This window comes from Poecilia formosa, unplaced genomic scaffold (genome assembly GCF_000485575.1).
Source record: "Poecilia formosa unplaced genomic scaffold, Poecilia_formosa-5.1.2 Scaffold53, whole genome shotgun sequence".
Taxonomy (NCBI): Eukaryota; Metazoa; Chordata; class Actinopteri; order Cyprinodontiformes; family Poeciliidae; genus Poecilia; species Poecilia formosa.
The window spans coordinates 409,914-432,568 of NW_006799992.1; the positions used below are offsets into that span (position 1 = coordinate 409,914).

At 39.5% G+C, this 22,655-nt stretch overlaps 3 protein-coding genes across 4 annotated transcripts; 1 reads left to right on the plus strand and 2 right to left on the minus strand.

The window, feature by feature from the left end:
- Positions 1 to 1,388: 1,388 nt before the first annotated feature.
- acbd3 (acyl-Coenzyme A binding domain containing 3) lies at positions 1,389 to 8,761 on the minus strand. Of its 2 annotated transcripts, none has more exons than XM_007552840.2 (8): positions 8,446 to 8,761; positions 7,082 to 7,223; positions 6,647 to 6,787; positions 6,278 to 6,436; positions 5,965 to 6,139; positions 5,073 to 5,313; positions 3,837 to 4,121; positions 1,389 to 3,570 (listed from the first exon to the last, which is right to left on the minus strand). In XM_007552840.2, exons 1-8 carry the CDS (start codon positions 8,711 to 8,713, stop codon positions 3,356 to 3,358), a joined length of 1,626 nt encoding a protein of 541 aa, XP_007552902.1. In that variant the 5' UTR covers positions 8,714 to 8,761; the 3' UTR covers positions 1,389 to 3,355. The 2 variants fall into 2 exon arrangements, with proteins under 2 accessions (XP_007552902.1, XP_007552901.1); XM_007552839.2 differs by having other exon boundaries at positions 3,837 to 4,124; positions 8,446 to 8,760.
- A 3,277-nt stretch (positions 8,762 to 12,038) lies between these two features.
- On the plus strand, positions 12,039 to 13,680 carry mixl1 (Mix paired-like homeobox). The gene is made up of 4 exons (XM_007552999.2): positions 12,039 to 12,454; positions 12,571 to 12,791; positions 12,893 to 13,010; positions 13,098 to 13,680. Exons 1-4 carry the CDS (start codon positions 12,358 to 12,360, stop codon positions 13,616 to 13,618), a joined length of 957 nt encoding a protein of 318 aa, XP_007553061.1. The 5' UTR covers positions 12,039 to 12,357; the 3' UTR covers positions 13,619 to 13,680.
- A 62-nt stretch (positions 13,681 to 13,742) lies between these two features.
- Positions 13,743 to 22,239, minus strand: lin9 (lin-9 DREAM MuvB core complex component). Its single transcript, XM_007552841.2, has 15 exons — positions 22,156 to 22,239; positions 19,651 to 19,683; positions 19,411 to 19,502; positions 18,917 to 19,030; positions 18,245 to 18,375; positions 17,747 to 17,872; positions 17,446 to 17,603; positions 17,232 to 17,365; positions 16,973 to 17,101; positions 16,375 to 16,476; positions 16,217 to 16,297; positions 16,006 to 16,131; positions 15,669 to 15,851; positions 15,462 to 15,559; positions 13,743 to 14,763 (listed from the first exon to the last, which is right to left on the minus strand). Exons 1-15 carry the CDS (start codon positions 22,184 to 22,186, stop codon positions 14,658 to 14,660), a joined length of 1,644 nt encoding a protein of 547 aa, XP_007552903.1. The 5' UTR covers positions 22,187 to 22,239; the 3' UTR covers positions 13,743 to 14,657.
- Positions 22,240 to 22,655: the final 416 nt, after the last annotated feature.

The following is a 22,655-nucleotide window of genomic DNA, read 5'->3' on the forward strand; positions in this document are numbered from 1 at the left end:
TTTTAATGGTTGCACGAGGAGCAATCATTTACTCCTCCTGGGCATTCAATTCAACTTTTCTGTGAAAATAATAAAAGAAGCAACAAATTCAGTAGACCTATGTGATAGCAGATGCGCCCCCTGGTGTCTGTAAGAGAACATAGCATTTTTATTGAGCTGCCTGCATGTGACCCAGGCAAGTATTTTGTGATTACTCAGCAAACTGGAAACTCCTTCCTTCCTTCCTTCCTTTCTTCCTCCCTTCCTTCCCAACAAGAATGTACAAAGTGGCAACAGCTTACCAACTCATTCACTAGTAGTGAATACAATGATACACCCACTGTTAAGAGTGTTTTGAACGTGTGACACCCACTGTGATTCATTTAGACAAACAGCAAAGACAAGGTTGATCATCTTGCCAGGCATGATTAAGATCCGCGATAGTCCCTCAACCCAAAGAAAATGGGTTCGACAGAAAAACAAACCCATCACGGAGATGACTCAACACCGGTGGGAAAAGGAACCAGTCGGATAGTATTTACTCGCTGCAAGGTTATTACTTGTGTCCTTGCATTCCCATCATTGCTTCCTTTGTTTGGTTTAACATATGCATGTTCTGGAACTGAAGTTTTTTTTATTTTTTTTCTCACTTGGGAACTGTTTTGAAAAATAATGGCAAATATGTCCTTGTTATTGAGTAGGAGGTACAGCTGTGAGATTAGAAAAGCATTCATAGTTTAGCAAACAGGGTTCTGACACATTAGAAAAGCCTGGAATTTGCTGGAATCATGTCATTTCCAAGCCTTCATAATTCTGGAAAAAAGAAAATAATGTAATTTTAATTCTTTATTTCCTGCCCCATTATCTCAATAGAGTGACCTTCTTCCTACATTATTGTTCCCTTAATTCTTCTTAAGTTGTTCCTTCTTTTCTTTATTGCTGGTGTACTTACTTTCTTCCTTCTCAATTTTTTCCTCCCCCTTTTTTCTTTTCATTATTCTTTTCTTTCCCTCATCCTTGTTTTGAGTCCTTCCTTCCCAGTCTCCTTATTTGTTATTCCTTGCTTCTCCCATTTCTTTATATCAAAGGAAAAACTATATTGTGTATTTTCTTCCTTCTATGTTTTTTCCCTTCATTTCTTTCATGCCCTTTTTTCCTCTCTTTACTCATTTCAAGACAGACTCAAAATTTGAGGTTGGAAAAAGTGGCAATTTTTTATATTCTTTGTTTGAACCCTGAAGCAAAATTAGGCAATTGGCATTTTTATTACACAATTTTGTGAGGGTAAAAAAAAAAAAAAAGAACATTCATATTTTGCATACGGAATAGCAATAAAATCCTTAAATTTCAACAGAAAAACCAGAACTAAAACCACAAGTGTGTACGTGTAAAAATAAGCAAAGACAACGGTCAGAAGATGAAGTTTAATCAAGATTAAATATATGCCCAAAATGATTTTGCAACTTATGAATTAAAAAAAAAACAACAACATAAAACTTTAAAGTAAAGAAGATGAGCTTCTCTGTCATACCAATAGTCTTAAACCTTTGTCCTTTTAACAAGTCATGGGGCAAAATTAAACTCTCATTCACCTTATAATACAGTGCATTGATTTCCAAAACCATCGCCTTCCTCCGAGTCTAAAACCCCCACGCATAAACCCATTCACTGAATTATTTACAGACAAATCTTGACTAACTAAAAACCAAACTGGTTAGAAATAAGAAACTTAACAGAAACACGTCTTTAGGTACAGGAATGGCGTTGACTGAGCCATATGTAGTGACAATTTGATCCACAAATCACTAACTGCATTAGAGCCAGGCGTATTAAATTACTGGAAACTCATGAACAAACCCTTATTTGCCTTTGGATAAACACACACACACACACAATGCACAGTGTGATAAAGCCAAAAATAAACAGAACCCTTTTCCTTCAGCCATTTAACAAACCCCAAGTTTAAACAAACGTTGAGAGCACAATTCATCCAGCGGACACAAAAACATGTGGATGCATAAATGGAGATGAATTTGAATGCAGAACACAAGCCAGCCATCACTTTTATTCCAAACACCAGAGATGAAGATCGGTGCAGATGTGAGGCAATCCACACCAGGAAGAGCAGAGAAGAAACAGCATTTGTGCAACACCGATTTCTGTGCAGATGTAACAGAGTGTGGTGACCTGAAGGAACATGAATTGTTGCTGAGGGTATAGATTACCTACAATGGAGTCAAACACAACTCTCTCAAGTAAAATTGACACCACCATCTCATTTAAAGTGATTTTTTTTTATAAGGGATTTGTGTTTTAGTCAGACGCGTGACCCATTGTGGAAAAGAAGAGAGGAAACAGCTGCCTGAAAACAAACAAAAAAAACAAAACTGCATTTAGAAGTAACTGGATTTTAAAGTTTTTCTGCACCTTGTACTTAGATGAATTTGTTCACAAGCCAAAGAGGCTGACACTTCAGATGAACATACTGAATTATCACTTGTCCTTCATAAATTAGGCCAGCAGTCTCCATTAAAGAAAACGCACTGCTGCTGCATTCTGCCTGTCATACAGAATCAAGTCATGAAGATGAAAACAATGGTACAGGAAGCAGTAATCTGAAAACTCCTCTGCCTTAGCTAAACGATCCTCCCTGGACTTTACTTAAGCTTAGTGACAAGGAACAGAACATATTATGGTTTCACAACAAAAACAATGACTATGTTTGTGTACACTGATGTTTTTTAATGTGGTGTTTAAGCGAACCAGAGGATCTCTGGAAAAGGCATAGTGTTATGAAGCACATTTCGCAGTATCGCTGGAGTTCCAGAATCATCTGTGTTCTCAAAGGGGGCTGAGGGGAATACATGACCACCATTTCCGACAAACAGGAAAAGTCGGCTCACAGTGTTGGACATGCCGAGTTTCCATTCGTTTTTATGGGCGTCAGTCACACAAGGCCACACTGGGAAGTCCTGGGCCGGTGCGGTCAGCAGGAGGAGGAGGAGTACAGGGTGGCGGAGGGGGAAAGTGGTAAAACGCAAGTTTAGAGGACACTCCTACAGCTTTGTGTATGCAAGTGCAGCAAGGACAGTTAGTGAATTTACAACGGGAACGCACACTCTTTTTCTTTTTTTTTCCCCCAAAAAGGCTCAAACAAGATGTGTAGCATGGTTGGAACTTGGTTCAGGCCTGCACATACAGAATACATCAGTGAAATCTCCAGTTTAAGGGTCTCGCTGTCTCCCTCTGGTGGTTTTTTTCCTCCATAACGGCTCAATTTAGTCCTTTGTACACGGATACAGCCTGCCTTTGACATACATCTCCACCTACACACACGAAACATGAACAAACACTCTCCCTGTGTCTTTAGTCAGGCTTATCTGGTGTAGTAGACTCTGTAGTAAACACTCTTGGAGCGCCAAAGGGAATAGGAGTTGTCAAACTTTAGCAGGTAGACTCCACGGCCGGGGTACTGGTGGCTGCCAGCGTACACTTCCTCGTGACAGTCCCGCCGGTAAACCGGCACAATCTCATCCACGTGAGGCTTCCCTGCCTCCTTCTTCGCCTTCTCCTCCTCAGTGGGAGGATCACCTGAGGACAGAAGGACAATGGGAAAGTTTAGACCGGAGAATAATAGAGAAATGATTGAATTAAGTCCAGTTTAAGGTATCGAGATTTTTGCAACGTTATGGTTTCGAAACTTCAAAACTATTCCTTTGATAAACCGCTTAACATCATGTATTTTTTGCTCTGTTCTTTCCATTTTTAGCAATACTAAAGGTATTTTTACTCAGTGTTATTGAGTGCAGGAAGTTCAAGGCTTAACAAATGCAAACTAACTGAATGAGATCCCTTACCTTCATCCTCCTCGTCTTCGTCGCTGGACTCCGACACGTGCACACTGACTGAAGCAGAGGCAGCGTCTGTCCACTCGAAGAACACCCCAAAGCCAATGTCATAATAGTCTGTTGCAAACTCCCAGAACAGGTAAGATCCTTCCTCGTGGGTGGGGACGCGCACCGTCACAACCTCGCCGCGCCCCACCGTGATCACGCTGTCGGGATCCTGGCGGATCTTCTCCTTGAAGTCCTTGATCTGCGGCCGCGTCCACATCGACGGTGCAGCGATGACTGGTGGGGAGTCTGCTGTGATTGAGGGAGAAGAAGCAATTTGTGATCTGTTGAAGGGACCTGCTGGCAAACTAGGAGCCCAACCCTACAGAAGGCTGTGACAAATCGATTTATCAAATTTTCTGGTTTTAAAGATTGAATTTTGTGGAAAATCTGGATTTTTTTTTTTTCACCAATGCACTCCTTGGATTTCCATAGTTCAAAGTAATGATAACCCACCCAAGCAAAACTATCTTTATTCACAAGCATGTTTTACAGCTTCTGTTTATTTTAACCTTTAATTCAGGTCAATTCACAGTGGGAAAGATTGAAATAGGATATTTTCGATCACTTGTAACTCCTTTTTAAGAACAAAAAGTAAGGAAATAATTATATATATATACATACACACACACATATCTGGGATTTTATTTTTAAGATACATCACCCAACTTCTGTCTATACCCTTAGGATACACATTACACTCCCCATTAGCAATTATTCCAGCTCATAGAAACTGAATGACAAACAATTACCAGATCCAACAGGCTGATGAATAATTTGTTCATAAAGTGTGTGTGTGTGTGTGTGTGAATGATCAGCAGAAGTGGTGGGGTTTTGCTTACACAGCTATCCCTCTGACATTTTGTCCTCCACATTATCTCTTACTGGGACACCAGCTGTCCCGGTTTGTGTTTTGGAATAAAATCAATGCCTTTCACATTTCCTGCATGACTTCTTTTTCCTTTGCAACTAGGACTTGTGGCCAGAGGATACCTAAACATATCACATATCACTTGGTCCAGCACTTATCCTCCCTGCCCTCAAGGTCACATAAGCAAGCACAGAGTGCGCCATTTCCTCCTGCCATTAGCTGCGCTAAAAGGAAAATGTGGATCTTTCTTTATGAGTTCAAATCCTGCATGTGTTTTATTTTTTCCCAACAAGAGCGAGAGAGAGAAAAAAAAGCTACAGCCAACAAACCTAATAAAGGCCCGTTTTCTGAGACCTCCTCTGCCGGCTCTGGTTCCCTGTCCATGCTCTCCGAATAAGAGTCCGACTGGCCTCCGTTGACCGTAGGAGCTTCCTCGCTGGAAAGTGGTGAAGCAGCACATAACGTCCCAGCTGCTGAAGCGGAGGTCACATCGCCGCTGTTAAAGCTGTTAGCATCCAAGGAGCCGTGCATCAACGAGTCATTCTGCTGCTGTTGCTTCTGTAAAGCTGCCTAAGACAAAAGAACGGCAAAAAATTAACCATCACGCAGAATATTCCACACTGGAACTGGAAGATATTTTAAATATCCAAACTAAAATACAACAACCAAAACCAATAAATCGGAAATAGAAACTACAAACTACAAACAACCAAAATAAAACATTGTGAAGTCTTTGTGAGCAATATTGTCCTTCAAAAAAATATTGACCATCAGAAGGAAATTATCAAGCTTGTTTTAATTTCTCACGCGATTAACTGCTGATGCCTGCACATGACCATGCTTTGGGGTAAAAATGTGCCATTTCGGCTACATCAATCTTCCCATAGACTCTTGACTATCCTTGCTGAGGAAAACGTCCTAACAGCATGATGCTGCCACCGAGTTTGACCATGGAAGTCGTGTGTTCAGGTCGGTGTTATTGCAAAAGTTGTCTGCATGAAAACAAATAAAATACATAGAGTTGTAGATTTAAAAAAAATATTTTTTGTGTTTTACAAGAGTTATAAAAACCCATGTTTTCCTTCTGGCTCTTTGTGTTGGTGTGTCCCATAAAACTCCAATAAAATTCAATAAAACCTGTGGTTGCATGGTGAAAAAGTTCAAAGGGCTTGCATACTTTTCAAGGCCAGAGCAAGCTGCTGTCCCTCTTGCTGTTGTTACCTGCTGCTGAGCCAGCTGGACCTGGTAGAGCTGCTGCATGTACTGCTGATAGTGCTGCTCCTGAAGCTGGCGGATAAGGCTCATCTGTTGCTCTGGGTTGTTGGGGTACTGCTGCGCCGCATACTGTTGGAACTGCACTGCTGTCTGGGCGTTCAATGCCGCCATTATCTGTTGTCTGGTTGAAATAACAAGAGGGAAGCTTTGAAAGTCAGGATTGGTAATAACAGGTTTGCCTGTAAATGTCTTGGTAATAGTGAAATCTGGAGGTCAGTTTTGCGTTAGGACTCTATAAACACCTCACAGCGACACGTACTTCTGCTGCTCGATCCGTAGCCTCTCCTCCTCTGCCTGCCTCCTCTCCTCTTCCTCTCTTCTCAACCTGTCCTCCTCCTCGAGCCTCTGTTTCTCCTCCTCCTGCCTTTGCCGCTCCCTCTCCTCCTCTTCTTGCCTCAGTCGCTCCTCCTCTTCTTTCCTAAAGATGAGCAAAAACGGAGAACGTGGGCTCAAACATGCATGTCTGAAAATCGAAAGCATATTTTTTTTAGGCACAAAAATGGCACTTCAGATACTTTTAGGTTGGTATATTAATGTAAAACCCTTAACTGAATTGTGCTTCATTGCATATAGGTGAAACTTTGGCCAAATTAATACTTGGACACTGCGGCAAACTTGTATACTTTACCTTTTCCGCTCCTGCTCCTCCCTTTCAATCCTGTGCGATATGACGTAAGGAGCAAAGAGGTTACAGCACTTATTGAGAAGCTTGACAAACTCCACCATGGCCTCTTCTTTCTCCATATTACCTAGGGAGGCCCACTCCTTCCTGCACAGAAAGTAACATGGAAGGTAAAAGGCACAATTAAATCATGAACAAACAGCCATGCTAATTACCTGCTAGTCAGAAACTTAGATAAAAAAAATCTAGTGCAGTAAAAGAAATTCATCAAACTCATAAAATGTTCTGATTGAATTTAGCTCTTATTAATAGGGGGTCATAAACTGATACTTGACCCAAGCTACCTTCTCTGAGTCAATATGTTGAGTTTTCATAATGACACAAAAACAAATACAAAGACTACATAATTCACATGAAAGCAAAGTCGTATTCTGCGGTTACCTTCGATCGTTTCCCAAGACGTCAAAGAAGCCGACTTCCGGGGATGCATCAGGATTATAAGGGCCCAGCAACACCTGTTTGTGAAGGGCCACAAGCCGAAGCTTTTCCTCATATGTAGGGTGGAAGGCCTTGCCATCTTTATCTATTCAGGAAAAAGTGGAAGAATTTAGTTAGCATATTCTTAAAAGCTAAATTATGCTGAAAGAAAGCCTCTGAATATCGCAACAAACATGTGATACAAAGAGGACACAGAAGAAATTGCAATTTCAAATCAATATGATCATCTATGCAGAAAATCGGTAACAATTACATGACTGAACCAGGAGGTCACCATGACAATCTGTATAAACTAAGCAGGGCTGCTTTGAGAAAAAAGGTGGTCAGAAAGGCAATACTTAATAAATGTTACAACTACAATACATAGTTTTTTCAGTGAAGAGTACAACGTGTAGATAGGGAGCAGCAGTTTTATAATGGCGCTGACAAACTAAGGAGATCAAGAGGCAGATTTATGTACTGTGTGATATTTAAACAAGTAGAATGAACCCAAACTGACAAACTGGGGAGAAAATACAAAGCAGAGATTTCCTTTGTGCAGAGTGGCAACCAGGCCACTTAGCTGTTTGCACAGTCATCAGTAGTCTTCTGTGCTAAGAAAAACAACCCTCATGGCCAGTGCTGGAGTTGCTCACGCGTTGAAGCGTCTCTTATTTTTGCACGGGTTTAAAATATAAGTGAAGGACTTGGAATTAAAAGAGACGGAAACATTTCAAGAGAATGCTATTTTGTAGAGTTAGCAGAGCCTTATAATTGGCAACATTCTTAGTGTAGTAAAAAAGAAAGCAATCATAGTTATACTGTCTGACATTTATATAAATTCGGTTAAAAGCAACCAGGCGTGCATCTGTCCTCATTTGTAACTCTTTGACTTCATTAAAATGCCCCATAAACGTTCTATAGAGCTGCAGTAAAAAGACTGGGCGTGTTAAAAAGCCCCCAAGCAAGTCGCTGAAACCTGCCACATTCATTTCAGGGTGGCCAACTGCTTCAGACAACATGACAAGATCTATATCACTCCAACTGAATAACCTAAACCCAGAAAACACAGCGGGTTTACATCACATACAACCGCAGTCCAAAACCTCAAACGCCTCGCTCTTGTTTTACGCCTCAACGGTCAGCTAACATGTCGTTAGCTACTTATTAGCTAGAGAGCTAATAGGCGACTGACAGTTAGCAGGTAGTGGTAGCAAAATGCTAACCACAGTCAGGAGAAAACCGGGCTCACAATACATCACGCGCTTAAAAAAAAAAATCTCCGCATAACAGCACCAGAGGTGATACATCATAAGAATTTAACATACCTTTAAAAAATTTAAGGGCCAGTCCGTACAGCTCCAGTAAAGGAAAGCCCCATTTCCTTTCTATCGCAGATTTGCCTGACTCTCCATCGTCGCCCTCTTCGTCCGCCGGTGTATCTGTCCCAGGTTGAGTGGGAGCGAGATTCGGTTCTTCCACCTGGTTCTGCTCGTCCTCGGGGTCCGGGCTGAGGGTGAGGCCGTCGATGGAAACTTCGAGCCGGCTGGTCGTAGCGCTGTCGAGGTCGCCGCTCTGAACCTCTGTCGCCATCATTGTAGACTGTCAGCTGAAGCAGCCACGTACCTACTTCCGTTTAGACCTGACGGAAGATCCGTTTTTTTTTTGTTTTTTTTAAATAAGTAAACAGTGACGAGGCTTTAACCCGAAAGACAGAACATATTCATATTGGATTATTTACACATTTACTTCATTTTAAAGCAGACTAAAATAAAAAACAGTAGATTCACAGAAAAAGTGAATGACAATTATAGTTTAATATACATTACTTAAAACCAATGGAATGTCCAACTATGGACATAGACCAGCCAGAATATTCATCCCCTTATTCTGATAAACATTTTTTTTGTCCTTGATAGCTCCCGGTCACACTGTCTCTTGCATCTGGTGTTCACTATCAGCCCATATTTGCACAGTTTGATTTTTTGCAGCTTAATTTCAACCTTTTTTCTTTATTTTACACTGAGACTATGTACAACATTTGCTTGACATTTTCTAAAGGAAACATACTGTAGGGGAAAAAAAAACATTCTAATTTCCACCTGTAGTGCCAGTGCCAGCTGAGGTCAAGTATAATTTAATAAACTGAATTGATAAAACCAGTATACATAAATCATGATTCAAAACCAGTCAAACCACTCCAACTACAACTCTACACATGCTAAGTAAGACCATTGCTTGATTTAGCTATATATCTTCACCATTCACATTAACCAATGGCTAATTTGTACTGTGTATGAAATAAAGCAATGCTGCACTGAGAAGTGTGGGAAAAGATTTGATAAGATTTAATTTCTAACATGTACCTTATAATGAGAATGATGAAATATCTATTTATGAATTAACTTTAGCAACTAAAATTTAAGTTGCAATGTTATGTGTAAAGTTCAAATAACAAAGGACTTCATCTGAATCAACTAAACAAATAAAGAAGTCATGGAAGATGCTCCCAGCCCCTCAAAAACGAAAGTTAAAAAAAAAAAAAAAATAGTTCAGACATTTTCAAAAACATTGGAGTAGATAAATGGGCTACCAGAAGAATCTGACCATTCTTGCAGTAAAACCGAAATACCTCTTAAATACGCAAAGACCACACTGAAAGGAAAGGCCCATAAGGTAGTTGACATTTTCACATATCTCTGCAAACCTTTGAGGTTGATCTACCAGCCTGACTGTGGAACAAATGCATGTGGGCCAGATCAAACTGTTAGTTTGCCAAGTCTTTGGAAGGTGCGAACCTGTTTTTGGATCCTGAGGCAGCTGCTGACTGGAAATAGCCATTAATCCCTACGCACCTCTGGTGTCTGAAGTGCAGTCCTGACTGTACACAAACATTGATTCCTTTTAACAGTTTAGTTTCATTTCTGTAGCCCAAAGCTTAATGATAACCCACATTAAAAATGAATCAAGACAAAACCGTTTGTCTTTACTTAATATTAGTAAAACTGTAAGCTTTGTTACCTGTTTGTATTTGCAGAATTGCTTCGAGGAAGCATATTGCTCTCTGAGAACTTATCACTGACAGTCACAAGGGAGTTGGAAGTTTAACACCCTCATTTTGCATAGCAATATGGTCTGTGTTCACAGGCAATACCCAATTAAGGTCCTCAGACAGAGCGACCGAAAGAGCTGTGAACGTCCTAAGCGACAAGAGCATCCTACCTGAACAAAGGTGAAGGTGTAAAAGCGCTGAGATCAATAAGCACTAATGTTGATGGGAAATTACACAGCAGCTCTCAGGTACTGTAAATTCACAAAGCCAGCAAGTTCGCTGCTACACACATGCTGAGTGACCTACATTCTCACTTTTTTTTCCTTTCAAAACAGGACGACAAAAAAATTGATGACTTTAAGATATTTATATTGCCAAACATGGAGCCTTTTTCCTGTGGTTTACCGCAGCATGAGATTAGCCCTATAAGTCTTGTGAGTCATCCAGAGTCTGGATTTCATTTAGTGATTCAGTTTTGCAATGTTAAAGTCAACCCACACCCAGAGAAGTTTCATATATAGTAAAACACTAATTTTTCAAAGGACATTTCTGTAAAAGCCGCCAAACTAATGATCAAGTGCACTGTTAAGTTGTTAACCGAATAAAAGCTAATTCTTACTAATCTTGTCAAACAAAAGGGGACAAATTATCCTGTCTGCGATCCTAGATGGACTATTGACTTGATACTTATACAGGTGAGTCTACTAATAACAATTGGCCACTCCTTTGGGCTTCTTTTGAACTGGAGTTTGTGTATTCCAGTTAACATCGTCCCACTTAGGAAGACAGTGAAGTATAATTTTAGGACAACATTATCTTTAAAATAAATAAATAAATAAAAAAACAAGATAAACCTGTTTATGGATAGACAGATGTATGTTATACCTGTAAACAAATGTATTTATTAATTTATTACACAATGTGTAATTGTGTAAAAGAAAAATAACAAAAATAAATAAATAAAAGTCTGAAAAGTTTGGCATGTATTTGCATCCGTACCGTTTGAGGCAAAGCTGTCTACGACCTTACAGCTGAGAGCCTTTGGAAAAATCTGACAATTCTTCATGGCAAATCGGTGAGACTGAACAGACTAAAATCTGAAGTTAAGAGGGAATTTTTGGTATTTTAAGGACCAAATTGACAATTAGTTACAAAAAACAATAAAATCTGGTAAAATATGTTTGGTTATTTTCCAAATCACTTTCTTTCAATATAAAACTTATGAAAGTTTAACAAAAACTGTGGGTGTATGTCTGTGCCTAGTGCATTTTTGGTTAAAACATGTTTGTTTTTCATTCAGTGGGTAGAGAATCCAAAAATTCCGAGAAGCGATACTTCATAACCAAATTACTCAAATAAAGGTAAAAAAAGTACAGTGTAGTAAAAATACTACTAAAGGTAATTTTTTCCAAAACGTTACTCAAGTAAATGTAATTGAATAAATGTAAATGGTTATTACTAAACTCTACCTGTCAATTTAGGAGGAAGGCAGTATAAAATGGAAGGAAGCTACGACTTCCTTCCATTTTATGCTAATTTAATGACCACACTTTTCAGGCTTTTATGGTTAAAAAACTGAAAAAAAATATGTCTATCAGAGAAAATCCCAATAAATATTTGAAGTTTTCAATTATGACATTACAAATTGAGAAAAGGCTTAAGGGGACAGGGCTAATATTATAACTCAAACTTTAAGATAAATGACAGTTTTTCATTGTGTTACTTGACATGGACTGGGTTTGCAAATTCAGTACCAAGCCATGGGATTCTGTCTTCCTCCTGTCGCACGGCGAGCCCTTTGAACTTGTGCCCTGTTGGGAATATTTCCGTCCAGTTTCCGACTGTCTCCCTTTGAAGACCACCGGTCCATTAGTGTAGCTTCACCCATTTCAGAAGCGGATAAATGTTTTCTCTGTCAATGTGTATTGAGGCCCGCAGCTTCCATTACCCCCCGCCTTTATATAGGCCCGCGGCCGCTCCACCGCTCCGGGTGTGATGGTTTACACCTCCTCGGGCCCGCAGACGTCTGAAGTCGCTGCGCGGTCGCTCCAGTGCCAGTCGGCCCCGATGGCTGACCCATTCACACGTCCAGATAGCAACTACCTTTGATCGCGGAGGGATATATTAACTCGAGCAAGCTCGAAGGATTCAATCTCAGTTGGACACTAGAGGTAGGACGCGGAGGACCATGTCTGCGGTTAGTGGGAATATGCGCGTCGGGGATCTAAGTCACTTCCAGATGTATCAAGAGGGGCCCCTGCAGTTGAACAGCGCGGTATCGTCAGGTCAGTTTCTTTAGGATCTAAGCTTTCTGTAAAAGTAGATAATTTCAGAAAGTGTATGCATCTACACTCTAGCTGATTCTTCGTGCCATTTACTCATTTCCCCAAACTTCTTCTAGACTATGGAGCCTCAGACGTTACAAACTACTTTACCTCAACAAAACCTGGTGCGAGAGAGGACAAGTGCGTTGCTATTCTGACCCACAGGAGAAAGAGGACCAATTTCACCCAGCAGCAAATAGAGATTCTGGAGAAAGTTTACTCTGACACCAAATACCCAGATATCTACTTGAGAGAGCGACTGGAGGCTCTGACTGGGCTGCCGGAGTCCAGGATTCAGGTAATGTACTTTAGGTTGACGGATTTAACTCAAGAGAATTGGTTTTCAATGATTACTTGTGACAAAAATAAACCACTCTTTTTTTTATTTTCTTGCCTCAGGTGTGGTTTCAGAACAGAAGGGCCAAGTCACGTCGCCAAGTTGGCTCCACAAAAGCATCCAGCGCACCACCAGGAGGCCCCTTTGGGCAACTTCAAAGCAGAATGTGTCCAGAGAAAGGTAATTATTAAATAAAATCAGTAGAAAGCCCCCGGCCCCCCCTACTGGATCAGCAATCTTTTCTTACTTGGCTTCTTTCTTTTCCAGTCTACGATAGCCATGGTACTGAGGTACACAGGTCAGGAGGTCTAGAAGATGGTTGGACCGGCGTTCAGCTCAAATCCAGCAGCTACGAACGGGAGCTGCCTTCCTGCATCTACGACAAGGGAACCAGAGCCCCAGCAGAGCAGATACAGATTAAGCCTGCCGGGGCCGTCCCAAGCTGCTGCATCCCTCTTTATCCCGATGAGTTGGAGCACCATCCAAGAACCAAAACCAGCATGCCTGGCAACCAGGGCCCACAAATTCTGGTGGAGTATGATAATTTCCCACCAAATAAAACGATTGGACCAGAGATGAAAGTTGTGATTCCTCCCCTACCCACGCAAGAAAGCTTCAGCAGGTCATCCCCGCAGGATAAGGAAGGCCAAATGCGGTATCCACAACCGAAGGCCACAGAAAGGTTCAACCAGTTTCCTCCAGTCTTTAGTGGAGAGACACAGGACATCAGTGACTCTGATTCTGACTGGGAAAGTGATGCCATGACTGGCTTTCATGGCTTTATGTGATGTTAATGATAATATTATATTTATTATAAAGCTGTAATAAGACTGTTAGGAAAACACAAAAAACTAAGAAATCTCTTTATATGTATTAACTGGAATCTATTTTTGAATAAATTCAACAACAATAAGCAGTTGAAATCGCATGTTTAATATAAAAAGAGGGAAACATTTATATACAATTGCCCTGAGGCGCTCTCATATACATTTGTACAAAACAAACAGGAAAGAAGTGTTGACTTGAGATCTTAAGGGTTAAGTCAATAATGCAGGCTTCATTTGTGGGGGGAAAAGGGAGTTGCAGCAGCAGCCATGCCTGAGGTGGAAATGCTAAGATCTTAGAGAGTAAAAGGCATCGAAACCCAACATTTCTCCTTTATAAAAATACCAAAATCTCTTTTCAGTGCACACAAAAATTACAAAAGCCATTTCTGAACATACAGCAGAAATGTTGACAATAGTCCTAATAATCATATAATATACAATTATCTACAATCAGTTTTATAAAACATTCTTCAGCTTCCCCTGTGCTTGCCAGCGGCGGAGCAACAGAACAAAACACTTACAGGGGGAAACATTAGGGACAGGAAAGATTTCTTCACAACCATACACATCTATGCAAAAATAAATAAATACAGACTATAAAACTGTTAGAATCAATGTTTGGCACATGGAAACCAATAAATAACACCTAAGAGCTTGGAGATCTCAACTGTGGCAGGTAAAGATACAGATTAGTGATGACAGGAGACTGTTTCAGGCTTGTATTGGTTGGTTGCACAAACATTTTTATACAATAAAATGGGTGGGTAAAATACATGACATCACCCTCCGTTTAGAAAACCCCGGGAATCCGAGACAAACTTCGTCCAAACTTGGGCTTGCACAACGGTGAGCCACGGTGTCAACACGGCCCAATGTTTGTCGCCTTAACAGCTCCGTTTTCAGGAGACGGCAATAGTAAGCCTCATTTCAGTGTGTGCATGCACCTGTGTGCGTGTGTGTGTGTGCGTGGTTGTGTGTGTGTTAGGGAGGATGTAGAGACTCAGACCGCATTGGTGTTGTTGGCAGCGAATGCGTGCAGATTGCCCAGCTGACTAAGACCACTCTGGATGTGTGCCACATGGATTTCAACGTTATTCTGAAAGCAGCTGGAAAAAGAAGATTAAAAAGTCATTAAAAAAATAAACAAGCAATCATCTGCCTCTCTAAAACCTCCTAAAAGTTTTCATATCCATTTTTTTTTTTCAAATTGTCACTTTAAAATAACATATGGTTTGCAAACAGTTTTTATGTGAGAGATCAACACCAGTTAGTAGCATAATTGAAGTTGTAACAAAGATCTTAAAAGTTTGGCATGCATTATTTTCTACCAAGTTTGTACATCTGGACACAGAATTTCTATAGCCCATTGTTTGCAAATCAGCTCAATATGAGCCCGATCAAACATACAAGTAATGCCATAAGATAATTAATTGGATTGATGTCTGGTCTTTGACTGGAACCTTCTAACATATGATTATGTTTTGATCTAAAACTGGTGTCCAAATCTTTAGCTTGCTTATAGACTAAACATACAATATTTCATTGGAACAAATAAAGTAGATTAATTTGGTAAAAATAAAAACAGCATCCCCGTAGCATGATGGTACCACAACCGTGTTTAACCATGGCATAATATTTTTAAGGGCTGTGTGGAGTCTAAACTAAACTCCAAATAGAATTCTTTATAATCTGTAGTTTCAATGTGATGAAAAGATAAATATATTTAAAGTCACAATTACACATTTTTTATTCACCTGGAGCATGACTACAAAAAAGCAGAAGGAACTATTTGTAGGTGGTTTACCTGAGGTTGGATGAATCAATTGATGCTTTGATGTCATTCAGGGAGTCTGTTAGAGATTTAAACTCAAATGAATTCAGATCTCCTCCGTCTGCAAGACACTGAAACAAAAACAGGACACTGTGTAAGGATTTGCCACACATGAGCATAACCAATCTAATTCTTGTCATGTGTTGCTGTGAGCGGCAAAATGTCTCTCTGTTCTCCAACCTTTATCTGTAGCAGCAACGTGGTGAGGCGGGAGACTAGGTGTGTGAGGCTGGCGTTTGTCACGCTTGGCTGGCCGTCCCGCTGCGTGTTGCTCAGCTGCACCATCTGCTGGGCCTCTTCTTCGCAACGCCGCCGCAGATCTGTGGGATGGTCAGCTGGAACCATGCCCTGGTCTGGAGAGAGCTGAAAACATAAACAACTGTATGTAGCAAAGCCTCTTGTCCTCCACTTTTCACTACCTATATGGCTACAGATAAACAATGGTGCAGACAGTGGGATTTAAAATAAATCTCAGTGACTAAGCCTGCTTGGCTTTAAGCAGTCATTTTTGACTTACTTCACAACAGAACTGCTGAACTTCATGCAGCACCTTGTTCAGATCTTTATTAAGCTGCTCCAGTTCGAGCACAGTGGTGGCATATCGCTTCTGAAAGTCCAGGTCGATTGGCATCGAGTACGACTTCTGAACACAGGAAACCAGCATGCAGGTGAGGTTAAGCTCCATCTCCAAAGAATTTACTATTAGTCATATTAGTTCATGACTTTACCAGTTTCTCTGCCTCCGTGTTCATTTCTTTTAAGTGCTTTATGTGCTCTTTCTTAATCATGAGGATTTTAGATAGCCTCGTCTGAAAAGCAGAAAAATGTGTTTGAAGTGGCGCTGGTTTTTAATGATTCAAACCTTTTTTTGACAGGAAATACTTACAACTTGGACAAGGAATTTTACAGGAAATCCACCCAGTGTTTCTCCCTCTGTGCTGGGCAGCTTGGTCCTCCATGGTGAAGCGTTCATAAGAGGATCATTGTCCTGGTTTTTGAAAGAAATTGAAATGTATGTTGATAACCAGTTCAGACAATAAGAAAAGAGAATTACACAGAATGAGGAAAGTACAACAAAATGTTAACTTATTGTGCTGTAAAATGACCATCCACTGTTTGCTTCAATCCTCTGGGTTTGTTGGAAGTTGTGATTGTGTTATATCACCTTCCTGATTGAAGTGAGTTTTCTTAGCCCAATATTAGCTCCTAGTGCTATCAATTACATCCAACTGAGAAATGTATTAAACTGACAATGTCAGATACGGGAATGTAACCGCAGATGAAGCTAGTTTTTTACAAAATACAGACTCAGAGTAAGAATTCATGCTAGGCCTTTCTGACTCTGGAAAGTTGATCATCTCTTAAATTCTCAATAGAATACATTGAAGTTTGTAACATCACAAAATGGAAAAAGGTTCAGGAGGCACTGCCTACTGAGGAGAACCAGACAGTTAACCAAAAACTGTGGATGGATGTAGGTTTACCATTTGTACAGGAGTGGTAACAGATGGGTAGGGCGCTCGAGGAGGAGTCATGAGGTTCTGTATGTAGCGTGTTGACCGGTGCTTCTGTGCGAAGGCAGAGATGGGCATAGTTTCATTGGGCTCATTGCTCTGAAAAACAGAAACATTGCCAAATTAAGAAAACAAATTAATCCACCTTTTCCTATGTTTATATATTTGTTAGAGCAACTGCCTACTGTAGTGTTATTTCATCAGCAACAGAAGAAGGTAAACGCTTTACCAGGACTTCGTAATCAGGCACAGTGTGAGTTCCCAGGCCGCTGCGGTCGAAAGTGACACGGTAAGTTGCAGCGCTGGTGTCAACAGCATCAATCTGCCCCGTGAAAAGCCCGTCATGGACGCCTCGAAGCCGAGCTGGACAAAAAAATATTGTAATCAAAACTGAAAGGTGACTGAAGTTAAAGCACATAACGTTTTCATTGCAGTGACCTCACCTGTGACTTTAGTTCCTATGATGAGTGGTAACGGGATTTCATCGGGAAGGTCTTTGCAAGTCGACACGTCTGACAACTTCCTCTGCTGCAGAAGACGCATCTTCTGGCGCTTTTGTCTCAGGGCCGTTCGCTCTTCAGCAAAGAAGGCAGATGAACACCTAGGTGGATCATTAGAGTCCAGCAATGAGATGCCAATTCTTTTCTACTGCAGAGTTCAGAGTTGCTCAAAAAAAAAAAAAAAAAAAAAAAAACCTAATGAAAAGGAGCTAATTCATCTTTTATTGTAAAACTCAAAGCGCACCGTCTTGGTTTCCCCATCAGCCTCCTGATTGTTCCCCACTCGACTCGAGTCAGTTTTCTTGTTTTTAGGTTGGGAAAAGATTCCTTGAGGCACAAGCAAAATTCATTGTCACCTTCAAAAAGAGGCCTGGAAAAATAAACGAACATAGTTTAGTGAGGGAAATAAATGAGAACACAATTGTTCAATTTTATTTTTAACTAAAGATATTTACAGATTATAAACATAAGTACACAGTCATAATTTGAATACAAGTTCCGATGAGGCTCGCTTGTCAGATTAAAAGGAGCACTGAAAGGTTCAAGTGGGTATTAAATGTACTTTTCATCCACATTTTTGTATTGAAACTATTATTAGTCTGACATAATATTCTAATCTCGAAACATGAATGTCAGTTTGGCATGAACTGTGTCTAAAATGACAAGCAGAACTAATTTTGTCCTGATTTATGTGTCCTAAATCTAGAAGTATTAATTACTTTGGGTAAAAGTGAGAAATTACCTGTCAATATTGGAATAAAACCATTCATAGATGCACCATTTGTGAGCTTTGGGTAGCTTAAGAAGGTTTCTCAACCTCAACCCAATTTTTTGTGACGCCTTCTTATCTGGTGTTACGATGTTAGAAAACTTCTGCAAGACAAGTAAAATAGTCATTTAAGTAAATATGCAAACACAATAAGTGAACATTCAGTTTAATGGACTCATCACAAGGCTTTTTTTTTGTTTTTGCCAGACTACTAAAAATGCCAAATCTCACAGATTCTATCTAATTACTTTTTATTATCTAATATTTTTTAAGGGCAAGCTTTACACAAATGTTTTGGCAGAAGACTAGAAACGGATGTGGAAAAATAAGGTATTAAGTCAGAATTTTTATAAAGAACAAACAAAGCTGAGCTGAGGCAATTCCTATGTAACGGTGTATGAATCTCAGCCTTGTGAAAAATTTTTTTAGTCTGCTGAATATTTCATGAAGTGTCTTTGAATACACACACACACACAGCTCCACTCTGATGTCGTCCCATATATAATATTCAAGGCTACAGAAACAACGCTACAATTGTCAGTCGCCAAATTTCCACACTTAAGGCACCATTCCAGAAATTCAACCAGAACAGTAAAGTACACGTCACTTCTCCTTTGTAATTATCACAGGTTAGGAGCTTTTCACCTGTGGTGTAGTGGTGACCCTCTGGCTCCTACGAGGAGATCTGGAAGAGATTCGCTGTTGGGGCGGTTCGTCTTCATCCCGAAACGAGCGGCTTCTCTTAGAACTCCGCGTGGGCTGAGGAAACAAACGTAGGGTTTGGCTCAAAGAAAACAGTTATTAGACATTCTCTTTTCATCTCTTTCTAAGAATTAATAAGCAGTACCAAGATAAAACACCTGGCATTCGATGAGATAAAAGTAAACTAAACTGAGTCTTCATTTTTTCTTAAAAACCTCCATTAAAAAAACTAAACAAAAAATAAATAAATAAACATTGAAGAAATCCCTTAAATTGAATTTGATTTTCTTTTATACCAATGTGAGAAATTTGCCCTTCTGTTATTGCATACCAAAACAAACCATAAAAATGTATTTTAATATACGATAACTGACTGGTACAATAACAACCCACATGATCCAGATCATTCCAGTCTTAACCCTTATTGTGTTTCTTACCGTGTCCATTGTGATGGAAGAATGTCGTCCTCTGGTGTTGTGTGCTCTTGTGAAGCTGTTCTTTTCATTTAATGAGTTGGACAAACTGCCCTCTGTAAAATAGTCAGTGGATCTGTTTAAAATAACATCACTACTAAACACAGAAGACAGGTTTTGAAAAGAAAACTCAACATGTTGTCTAACACATGAGAAAAACTGAAGCTGACAGCACCTAGACGGTCAAAGAAAGTGACCACCGACCTTTTAGACTGACGAGCGCCTCAGCTGAGGAACCTGAGGAAAAGGGAAAAAAAAAAAAAAGTACTGTCAGACAAAAACAAAATAGTATAGAAAGAAATGAAGTGGACTAGAGATGAAGTGGAACATTTTGAGGTGACTGGAATCGGATGTTTCACACTTCATCCATATGTTAAAACAACAAGACAGAGCAGACAAGCAGACTTAGTCATTTTCACTATTAATCAAGTATAAAAGTTAAGTCAGAAGAAGCTCAAAAGATGCAAGACATAAAGGAAACAGTATTTTCAACAGAAACGCATCAGGTGTTCATTCAGGCTACTAAAACGGACGTTCGGCCACAGAAGATAACAGGTAGAGGAAGTCAAATTGTAACATTTTTAACTTGTATCAGAGTTCAGTATATTTGTCATGTGACATGGTGGATTAGAAAATGTAGGTAGTCTTAGGGAATTCTTATTGTTCAGTTACAGGTACAATATAACAGAGGCAATATTTAAATGGGGAACAGAAAATGCTAACAATGATGAAGAGGTGTGGGGAGGGGGGGTTGCAATTCAATAAGGCAGGTAATACATGTGCCCTATCTGCCAGTATGTGAACCTACCATTATTTTAGCATTTGTTTTTAAAAAGCTGAGATGGTAACTTTACATAACTTGTCATGTAAAGTCGATTTCCATGACTTTGTGCTAGTAGAGAAACATATCTGCGCTCTTAAGCACTACAGCAAATATATTTTATTCTTCAATATATTGACAGCTGTATTTTTTTTTAATGTTTTAAAAAATTGTGTAATTAGTTTATAGGAATGTTAGAAGATGGACGTAATCAGTTAGTAGTAATGCTTATTTTAATTATTTCTCCCAGTTTGTATTGAACAAATGCAATCTCAGAAACTGCACTGGGGTAATAAGCAGAATTATTCATTCACAGACATTCATCAGTGTTTGAATATGTGTATTAATGGGTGAGGAGCTGAACGTTTGGAGTTCTCAGAGTTCAAAAAGAAAATGCAGTTCATATTGTTCAAAAACATTTAAAAAAATAGCAATTCTGAATCTTCTGTCCAATATTGGCCAGCTCTATAGCAAATTATGACCATGTTCATTACTAATATATATATATATATATATATATATATATATATATATTAGCATTACAAACTAAATAACAGCACTGTTTCAGAACTTGGATTGAACTAGAATGAATACAAATGACTTTGAATCGGTCTACATAAGTGTACTAAATTGACAATATGTGATGCTTAAAGCATATGTGTAGCTACTAAAATGAGTGAAGTGACTTAACCTAAAACATAAATAAATGGAGTCCATTTTCCTTTCCAGTATTAAGATGAACACATCTGTTGTTTACTTTGAAATGATCTTGTCTTGTGACATAGTGCGCACTGTATTTTCAGATTTCCAGAAAAAGTGTAAGTGAAACATTGCCTCTTAAAGTAACTGTCAGGATATCAGTGATACTGAGAGAGACTGCTCAGTAACTTTAGACTGCTTTTCAGAAGTCAGTAAGTGTTTCATTTTCATTTTACCATTTTCAAGAAAATAGACAACACACTACTTATAGCTCTTAAAGACTAATCGCAATTAACTAAATTGACTTGTAAACACAAAAGTATAACAGCAGGAACTGACTCAAGCATTGTATCGTTTAACAACAAATGCTATCTGTTGTTTAAAAAAAAAAGACAAAATTTAGTTTTTTAGCTATCAATTTTTAAACGGAATTTAAATCTCTGAGAATATCCTAGTTACCCCTTCCCCTCCCCTTACACCAAGCTCCCATGAACCACCACTGATCCAAAGCGGACCTTTTAACCCTGACAGCATCCACACAGTTCCAGTAGAAATAGCTGACGAAGTCATTAAGGCCTTCACCCTAAGTTTGAGCTGTCAAGTGTGGACTGTAACGCGAAAACATGCATTAAACCAGCTAACGTTAATACGTTATAAAGTTATTATAATAATTAATTACATTGCCAACGATAGTTTCAGTTGTTGAACAAAAAAACTTAAGAAGCCGATACGTAGCGTTTAACCAGGTGAAATCAACGTAGCTAACGAGCCGTTGGGATAAAACTAAGCCACTGGCAGAAACAGAACTAAAGAAACTATGCCCAAGTACACAAATTAATACCTTATAGCTAACGACGCTTTTGTAGTCCTTTTGTTATTGCTAATAGGGTCTTGGAGTTAGCATCGGTTAGCTCATAGCTAAGCTAATGGCATTTGTTTACTCGGTTGGGGTGAAGTAACTTGTTCAACTCTAACGTTAGCTCTGGCTAGCCTGCCGTGCTAACAAACGGTAGCTGACTAGAACAAACCGGTGCATCTAGGATAAAAACGAACTTCATGAAGACAGACCACGGCATCATTATTTCTATTACATGAATGTGATTTTGGCTTTTTATCCGCTCTTTATCTCATCACCAGAGCGCCGCAGTTTGTTTACGTTGTAAAACTGTTAAATTTGTGTTGTTACTCACTCTCGTCTAACAGCTGGTCCATCTCCGCCATCTTGAATTAGCCGCGCCGCTTTTTCAAAGACGTTGTCAAAATGCATTCTGGGTGGGAAATCTGTGTGGAGGGCGATTTGAGGAATAAACATTGTATAACTCAGCAAACTGGTGGCTGGAAAGTTGTTTTGTTTCATTGAATTATATCAGACATAAACTTTACATTACACATATCCACAAAGGGGATTGTAATTCTCACCGGAAACATTTGAAAAACTGTTGGGAATGATATCAAAACCAGATTCATCCTCGGGCACTCAGCAACCAGTCTTTGTTAGAGGTTTAGCACATTCTGAGACCTACGAGGGTATAATGCCTTAATAAGGACACTATGTTGAACTTCCTAACTAATAACAGCAAATATTTGTGAAATAATACATTCTCAGACAAGCCTTTTTTATTGAATGAGATGGTACAGGTAATTAAGTGAATCTCTTAATGTCAGATGACATCCGCTCAGATCATGTCTA

Excerpts from the sequence above, each read along its gene's own strand:
- acbd3 (XM_007552839.2), bottom strand. The coding sequence starts at position 8,713 with ATGATGGCGACAGAGGTTCAGAGCGGCGACCTCGACAGCGCTACGACC. Across the intron at positions 6,788-7,081 it reads GTCTTGGGAAACGATCGAAG|GAAGGAGTGGGCCTCCCTAG; the intron begins GTAACCGCAGAA and ends CTTTCTGTGCAG. Across the intron at positions 6,437-6,646 it reads GAGGAGCAGGAGCGGAAAAG|GAAAGAAGAGGAGGAGCGAC; the intron begins GTAAAGTATACA and ends GCTCATCTTTAG.
- mixl1 (XM_007552999.2), top strand. The coding sequence starts at position 12,358 with ATGTCTGCGGTTAGTGGGAATATGCGCGTCGGGGATCTAAGTCACTTC. Across the intron at positions 12,792-12,892 it reads TGCCGGAGTCCAGGATTCAG|GTGTGGTTTCAGAACAGAAG; the intron begins GTAATGTACTTT and ends TTCTTGCCTCAG. Across the intron at positions 13,011-13,097 it reads CAGAATGTGTCCAGAGAAAG|TCTACGATAGCCATGGTACT; the intron begins GTAATTATTAAA and ends TTTCTTTTCCAG.
- lin9 (XM_007552841.2), bottom strand. The coding sequence starts at position 22,186 with ATGGCGGAGATGGACCAGCTGTTAGACGAGA. Across the intron at positions 19,684-22,155 it reads GGACCAGCTGTTAGACGAGA|GTTCCTCAGCTGAGGCGCTC; the intron begins GTGAGTAACAAC and ends CCTTTTCCTCAG. Across the intron at positions 16,477-16,972 it reads TTACCACTCCTGTACAAATG|GACAATGATCCTCTTATGAA; the intron begins GTAAACCTACAT and ends TTCAAAAACCAG.